Genomic DNA, 8960 nt, shown 5'->3' with positions numbered 1-8960 from the left:
GTTCCTTTCCTCTCCGAACATCAAAAGAAGCTTAAAATACCACGGAAATGCGTATCATAAATCCCCCAGACACTGGAAGTTATCGCTCCCTTTCATATATGGCCCAACTAAAGCTCAGAATGCGTAAATTCTTTGCATAAAAACACAAAATAAAACCATGACAGAAGAGGGGGGGGGGGGAAAGTCAGAGATTCTGATTCAAGGTCTTGTATCTTTTCTATAAGACACAAAATTCCCAGGATGTAATTCAAACTTTATTTCTATTTCCAGTATATTATAATAATTATAAAAGAATGGTCTGCAGTCACAGTATAAAACCAGTGCCATGTGTAACTCACGACTTATTGTATATACACACAGAAGATTTATTATAATCATCAATGCTTTCAACATTAAATACTTGATCCTGAAATCTTTAATCAGACAAAAGCTCAGTACACAAAACATTCCGCTCCAACCAGGACAGATTCTCATTCTTCTAAACCAGATCAGGGCTTCACTTCGGCGTTGACTCATTCATTTATTCCACGCTCGACAGCACGTTCCCAAGACTGTGACTTGTCTATAGATAAATACCGGCACAAACGTTCAAAGTGAAATTACACTCCTTATGCCTAAATTTTCTTCTGCTTATTACTAAGAGCCTTAACGTTTGAGTCCAGAGCCTCAAGTGCTGTAAAGTGGCCTGGCTCGGCTGATTTCAGCGGCAATGTGTTGATTTAGCTGATGATCTAGATCTCTTTTTTATCAAGTACGGACTGTCAGACATCCCTGAGAACAGTTACCCTGCCAACACATCCTCTCGAATTCCACAATGCCAGCAGCCTGCTTGAAATCCTCCGGCCAGATACCAAGCAGTTCTGGTACATCCCTGTATGTTCTGATCCCTGAGAACAGCCCCTTTCACAAACAGCTCCAAAAGTTGGCTTTCTATTGTAGACCGTATTCTGAAAACCAGTTGGGCAATTCAAAAGCATATGAAAGCAATTATAATTATAGTACTGCTGTGATAATGAGAACATCGCCAGCTGTATATAAGCCTATTCAAACGTACAGCTGTTACATGGGTAATCGAAAAAACACAAAAGCTTCAGATTCTGTGCCCCATAAATTCTCAGACTGCTACATTACAAACCCAGTTACCACCATCCCTGTTCATGACAAAATGCCAACACAACAGTGTCCTTTTCCATGCTTTCTTGTCAACAATTGCGTCCCTCATCACCTCCGAGTAATAAAAATTGTAATACATTTTACAACGATGTCCAATACAAGATTAAACTGGTATCAAGTAAAAACCAGAAAAATATTAGCTGATTCTCTTCTGCTGGAATTGTTGCCAGCTTTGGCCTAGACGCCTCCTACGCTCGGTCACCTTTGCTGTCGGTTGCCATTGCCGAGTCTCTCTGTTGTCCTTCCGAATCCCCTGGAAGAATACTGGTGACGGTTTGGAGAAGGGACTCAATCTGCTCTTCTGTTAGCCTTTCCTCGCTTTCTTCTACCATCTGCAGGTCGAAAAAAAAAAAGCCCATTGTAATCGTTAAATCCATACTTCCTTCCTCAGCTCCAAACAGAAGGACTTAACTAACCGGGAAATACTATTGCCAATGGATGCAAGACATTGTCTGAGCTCACGACAAAAGCATTTTACAAAGGGGAACTCTTACAATATTTTCAAAAGGAAAGAAGAGCTCCATTGTTAACCACTACAATTGGCACTCCAGAATGAGCCCCTGCTTTCTTTACAACAAGGAGAACACCACGCTCAGAAGAGGTTTCCCTCCCTGGTTTCTCCTAACGCCTCTCTCAGCCTACACATCAGTATCCTGAGCCGGGCTTTTCATTCAGCTCACGTCCAGACCTACCTTCCAGACCTCTTTCCCCACGTTCCTGTGCTTTCGTGGGAGAACTGAGATGAGATATAACCCAAGAGTGGTTACCGAACCGCGGTATCGTACCCAGCACCTAGACTATTAAGTAATCAGGCCATAAAAGAAACCACCTAATCCTACAGCAGCTATACTTTATTGGAATTTGCTTAGATTGTGAGATTCCTGAATATAAAGGCATATAAAAGCTCTGAGCAACACAAAACATGCTGTCACAAACCAACAATAAAATTCCGTAAGATTAATTAGGGACCTACTCTCACTGCGGAGCTGTGGGATCTCTTATATCACCGCTACCAGTAAAAACAACTGCCCTGATTTAAAGGCAGCTGTTAAAAGGAAAAGCTTGTCAGAGGACTGGAAAAGCAAGCCAAAAGAACTCTTCAAACGCAAATGAAACCAATTAGGATTGCGGAGTTTGTGATTTTCTTTTTTATACAAAGTCCTTTAAAATGTCCTTTGAAGCGCAGTGATTTATATTAATTACGGTTCCAAGTCAGCGCAGGTTTAATCAGTTCTAGCTATAAATTGTCAGCTATTCAGATGCATCTTGCCTTCTAAAAAGCAGAGTGATATATTCAATTAACTTTTTTTTTTTCTCCTCAGTGTCCTGCGAGCCCTCTTTGCACAATCTGATCATCTTTCATCAGCCATTACACACAGATCCTTGACGAGAGGAAAGCGAGCACGCTGGAACCCACTCATGTAGCAAAAGGCAGACAGCGAATACCCATTTGCAAGCGACTGTTTCTGGGGACTATGCCGATCAAAGGATGAAATTCTCTGTGGAGCGGCTTTCCAAGCACGGCGAGTTCAAGAACCGCTGTAGGACCCTGGCTTGAAGAACAGCCCTGGCTCTCATTACTGCCGTCTGCGACACGATACGCTGTGAGTTAAAATATACTAAAAATCCTCCTAACGTTACCCTTCTGTGCAAGCAACCGCTGCAGCTACTGAAGTGGTATCGGATAACTGCCTACTAGGCTGCATTTCAGAGGCGCTCAGCAGCTTGGCCAGCACACCTTGGGGCATCAACATTATACGATAAATTACGTCACAGTGCATACATACACTCTGTGTTGCCAATACTGCTGACAAAGCCGTTACTCTTCAGATGACCTACGCTATTAAGTTTTGTAGAGCACTATCAGCCTGGTTTTTGGACTGGATTATAGTGTTATTAATTACTGTTACACTGAACTTCAAAGGCGACAGCCCCATAGCAGCAGGAACCGTACAAAGAAAAAAGCCCACGTCCTTTGGACAGGCAGTATCACTTAAGGCAGAATGATTTATCTCTTAGTGGCCCATGTCTCCTGCATTCGTTACCGTCCCACTGCTTTCCGATCCTCAGAAAAACGGCCCCTGGCCTGGTTTAGATTTGATTTATTGCATCGCACAAAGTCCCCCCTCTCTTCGCCATTTAAATTTTACCCCTCCCTATATATCTCCTTCCCCTGTCTTCTCCAAACATTTTCTCCTTTAGGTGCTTGCTTCAGGTAGCCAGAGTCAAACACGAGGTTTTGATCAGAATTTAAACAGATAATAGACAGCGATTTCTAGATCAGCAACTCAACTTCTCCATTTCAGGCAGGATATAGTTACGCGAGTGTCTCATCACTGCTTCTGACGCGCTCCGCAGTGCCGAATGAGTAACGCCCCAGCTCCCAGTATGAACGACCATGTTGATGTCATCTGTGCTGGCTGCACACAGGAGCCTGCAAGACCGACAAACTGCAGATACGACGGGGGACACTGACAGAGGAGTTCTGGTGATTGCTCTGGCAGTTTAAGAAATCACGCTTTACCAGAAAGTTGATGGAAGAAAATAGTCTCTCACGTTCCAGATGCTTTGGTGCTGTAGCTGCTGTCTCATTAGCGCGTTGAGAAAAGCATCTTTAAAGAAAGACGCTGGATGCTGCACTGAGGAGTGGGTAAGGCAGCTCCAAATTCCCTTCTGTTGACAGATCCAGTGTCTCTGCCAGAGGGAAGTGGTAATTCCTTAAACCGTGTAGCAAATTCATCAAGGGCTCACCTCTCAGTGCCTTGAGCCGCGCATCCTCACTGCCAGCTCTCACACCAGGAGCCACCGATAGACAAAAATCCGCATTTAGCAGGAACGACAGCTTATTATTGAAGCTGATGCTTCAGCACTATTTTGCTGTGACACTATTCAAGAGTTTGAAGGATCAAAAGCATAAGCTATAAAAATCAATTTTTTTCACTCTTCGGGGAAAAAAGCCTGAGCAGCAACTTATGAAAACATAAGCAATTAGGAAGCAGCATGCCAAAAGGAAAAATTCAAAAATTAAGCACAGAGAGCATGTAGATAAAGAGATAAATGAAACAGTCCTCAAGGAAAACAGATACCAAGGGAAACAGGTCACTCAGAGGATTATTTTAGATTCAACAGATATTCACACAGTCTTCTGATTTACAGCTATAAGACAAAATACCTTTGCAACGCATAGTGCCAGGAAATAATGTCATGATGCTCAGAAGAGAAATTACGCGTGAGAAAAAGCCTGAAAGGCAAGAAGAAATAATTGTATTCAAGTACCTACTTTCCCAGCGAGAATTTCACCAGTACATGAAAAAATATCTACCAAAAAGCCTTTGTAACCTCTAACTTGCCTGAAACTGCTCAAGCCACAGATTCAAACCATAAGCAGTCAGGAATGTGAAGTTTATACTAAGGAAAACAAAAATGCAAACGTTTTTAATAAGTGTATGACATAAGATGTTTATGTTGGCAGTGCCATGTGCACCAAATGGAAATAGCTGACCCTCGCAGACGATGCCACGCGCAAAGTGTAAGGTATCATCAACCAGCTGAACTGCGTGATTTTCAATATTCAGGGGTTCGCGCCAGTAACAGAATTGGACAAAGCTACAGTAACACAACTGATAGGTAAAAAGCACCCTGACGTGCAGCAGGACAAGCGTGTCTCCTTCTCAGGGCTGAGAGCAAGGGGTTTTTTGAGATGAATGCAAGAGGAAGGCAGCAAGCCATGTCAGCTACGCTGCTTCTTGCAGTAAATAATTCCTAAGTCATTATTGCTTTTCAGCATCTATTCTATACCAAAGTGACTACAGGGGGTTTGTAACAGACGTTATAGCACATTGATGTCGTTCATACATGCATACAGCACGTATTTCCTATGAAACGCAACTGCGTGGCCAAGATCAACTGAGTCAAGTCAGGCCTCGATAACAACTTGGGTTTCACTCACATCACTAACAGTTAGTCTTTAAATTCTCATTGCAATATACGCATACGGTAAGCAAATGTCACGTTTCATTTCCCCCTCAGCTAATGCTCTAAACAATATCATCTACAGGGCGACCAAAGACGGAATCAAGGAAGGAAGCAGCAAAACTTCATTTGGTAACTTCACTGGAATAACATTCTTACAGCTAAAAAAAACAGAGCCGTGTTCCACCTGCAGCTCGCATATATTTTTCAAGCCTGAGTGCTTAGAGTTGATTCTTACTTCATGGATAAATATACCGATATACACAGCAGATCTGTCTGTCGAATACATACGACATATTGAGAAGGCAGCAGAAGCGACTGTACTGCTCACCTCTGAGAGCAATGCTACCTTTATTTAGGAGTCTAAACCCCAATTTTTCACCTGCTTAAGCACCTTGTACCTACAACTGTTAAGCCACAGCTTATGCATTGACTTAACTTGAAGTGCTCAAGAGGTCCAACTAACTCACGTGGGCTTTAAGCTTAAAGTTAGGCAAACATTTACCCAGTGGAGAGTATGTCAAGAGAAGGGTGCCAGTTCTGTTCTGCCTCTCCAGACACATCCCTGCACAGGCTTTCTGACACAGCAAAACGAAACGTGCATCCCGCATCCATCACTGAATCCTGCTACAAGAGAACGAAAAGACAAATCGCTCGCCAACTGCGGAATTAAACACTGGCAGACGCCTCGCTCAGTACCGTAACCGCTACCGGGAACCAGCACTGTGCTCGTTAAACAAACGTGTACGTGGAATATTTCATGACCACGCAGTCTTTCCCAGCTGCACATTTTAACAGTAGCTTTTTTTAATTGAACACCACGTACGCATTTCTCAGAGGAAGAAAACAACCACAATCACCAAATCAGAAGGTAATAACATATCTACATTAAGCAGTAAGTCACACTAAAACCTGCTGACGGCAGAAAGTTACTTTCAGAAGCTTTTAAAGGTTTTATTTACTGAGAAGGTAAATGTGAAACCACTAGCCTGACTATCAAGTTGAAAAATTTCAAGGATTAAAATGTTTACTCATAAAATAAGTGTGAAAATCTGTATGTTCATAGTGCCATGTACACACGTAAGCACAGAACATGAGCACAGATGTATAGCTATATATACACACACACACATACTTGTCTAGATTTTTTTTTTTAACTCGGTCAAACAAGGACAAACATTTTAGGAACGTGCTTTCCCTAATTACAACCACACCTTATCTATTCTGCTTACCCAAGTAAAAGCAAAGTATAAGAGACTTCATCATCCTCACTGTGCGTCTTTTAAGCTTTCAATGCTAATGTTTATCTCCTGAGCCTCCTGAGCCAGGACAATACACCGCAAATGTTGAAGAACAGACACGCTGAAGAACCTTAAAAAGTTCTGAAAGAACTGAGAAACTGTCTGACGGATAAGTAATATTTGATGGGTAACAAACCTCAGCGTCCCAGAAGAGAACAGTTTGTGGGTTAAAAGCTATTGTTTATTTGAATAATAAGCTAAGAATTTTATTTAAAAAGTAATCAGTAAACTACAGTGAAAAAGGAAATAGGGGTTCCGATGACTTCCAAAGCATTCAAGCACACAATTTAAGTCCAGTGTAGGAGGTACATGTTTTATGAGAAAATCACTGTTATTTCCTCCTTTGAGCAGTAACTTGAAATTGTTCAGCACCAACATGCTGAAAGAAAAAAAAGCGCATAAAAAAGGAATAAAATAAAAGACTGAATTACTGGATTAATGCCCCTCAGAGATAATTAACCAAGTATGCAAAGTAGGAATCAAAATATATTGTTGAGAAAATAAAAGGTTTAAATCCTCAAACATCTTCCATTTTCCAGAAGAATACTCTACGTTATTATTTTCTATTCAACAATAAAAGACAATCTGCCAGGCTGATTATGCAGCGCACATATCACAAGGTACAAAGCTCCCTGCGACGGAAATTTAGTTTTAAAAAGCACAGAATTAAAATCTACTTTTCCATTCAGATAGAAAAATGTAGAGCAATTTGTTAATTAGAAAAGATGGTACTTAATCTTCTCAACCCATCATGGCTCAGCATTAAGTAACGCTGGACCACTGTCATGGTTAGATCAACATCACTGTCTTTTTTTTTTTCCTTCCTTTGTGAACCACTGAGCCAGGAACAACATATGTTAAAGATTAAAACAGGAGGTCAAGATAGCTGCAATGTGTACAGTGTTTTACCCTGTGGGACGCGAATTAGAATTTCATGCTCCTTTTGTTGCTATTGTTGTTTGCAAATAAATCCTGGCACACAGTCCAGAAAAGACAAATATGAACAATACAGCAATTCATGCATCAGGACTCACAAAAGAACTTGAGATCAAAAGATCACAACATAAATTTGCTTTTTAGCTTAAATATAATTTTATCAAAAATGCTTTATTTTTTTTTACACGCAACTAAAGACAGGGAATTTTATAGAAGGAAAGTAAAAAACCAAAAAGCTGGAACGACAAAAACGGCGACAAGCAGCAGTCAGTGTAACCATCCTCTCACGTCAGCTGTTAAAAGCCTATCCGGTAAATCTGACTGCATTCCAGGGACAGGCGGCACGGAATAAAAACCGGAGACATCAAAACTATTCGAGCAAGTGAGAGACAGAGATATGACTTGCTTGGCATTTTGTTCAAAGTTGTTGTTTTAAAAAATAAGATTGACTTGCCTACATTATATGAAGTGGTCAGAAGTTTTCATCATCATTTATTTCTGCTATCAATCCCAGGAGTGACTTAAAGCTTTTGCGTGGCAGGGGCAAGTTCAATGAACAGACAATCAAGGCAATTTTAGACCTAAAATTCACTTCTCTGTAGGTTGTCTGTCATCCATCGACCGCGGTGAACTGATGCGCCTGCACGAAGTCTGTCTATGGGTAATCTTCTCCCTACCGACATCAAAGAAGAAAATGCTGGGCGCCTCCGCGGCTTTGCATTATTTTATACTCAAAGATGCTTGGAGAAGACAGAACTTTTCTGTGTTCAAAGACATTGCACTGCTACGGTCTCCTTCCCCTGTCCTCACCAGAAATCAAAATGATTCAGGATGGCAATCAAACGGCAAAATAATCATTTCCTCGCTATTGCTCCCAGTCTCTATATTTCACTAACAAAAATGGCCTGCAGTTTCCTAGCAGTTATTGAGCTCAAAAGACTTTGATGTGCTTTGATGAAACCGCAATTTTGGGGAGGCTTAATTTAATGCAGCGTTAACAATCCAGTCAACCTAGTTTACTGCAATACTAGTTTTGGAGAAACTTGCCCTGGGAATTACAGGGGTACCGCAACGGAACAGAAGTAACTGCATCCCCAGTACTTCCATGATGATACAAATTCAGGCTAGTTCCCAAATCTACGAATATTATGTTTTTCACTAGCTGCTTTTGATCATTAGAGAAGGGTTACATATCAATAACGGACTGATACTGAACTCAAATCTCATACCTGTATTCTCTGAGCTTTAGCAATGAGTTTTATCTAACTTTGACATTACAAAATTTGGAATATCTGAAGTAAAACACTCTACCGAAACCTGACTTCTAATATAAAGGCCCAAATTTCTTAGATTTGCCTCCTGGATTTCAAACATGACACAGGAGCAAAAGTATTTTCAATATTTCCTGGATAGGTAAGATAACGAGGAATTAGGTAGGATAATGACGGGAAGAGGAGAAAGACAGACAAAACCACACGGTCACCTGAAAGCAGCAAAAGATTACTGCATTTAAAGAAGGGGAAAAAAAGACCATATATGGCCTATATATAATAAATCTGTGTCTGAGCCCACAAAGCT

General features: G+C 41.0%; 1 protein-coding gene across 8 annotated transcripts in view; it reads right to left on the bottom strand.

Moving 5' to 3' along the window:
- Positions 1-241: 241 nt before the first annotated feature.
- CRCP (CGRP receptor component) overlaps positions 242-8960 on the bottom strand; it is a 33998-nt gene continuing 25279 nt past the window's right edge. For all 8 annotated transcript variants that reach the window (XR_012588302.1, XM_074594595.1, XM_074594594.1 and 5 more), the window contains one exon: positions 242-1505. Coding sequence is in view for 7 of the 8 variants with exons in the window: in XM_074594595.1 (XP_074450696.1) it covers positions 1362-1505 (144 nt within the window). In the remaining variant the exon portion in view is untranslated. The remainder of the gene's footprint in view (positions 1506-8960) is intronic.

Source organism: Larus michahellis, chromosome 7 (genome assembly GCF_964199755.1).
Source record: "Larus michahellis chromosome 7, bLarMic1.1, whole genome shotgun sequence".
NCBI classification, from domain to species: domain Eukaryota; kingdom Metazoa; phylum Chordata; class Aves; order Charadriiformes; family Laridae; genus Larus; species Larus michahellis.
This window is presented reverse-complemented; position numbering and strand designations above follow the sequence as displayed.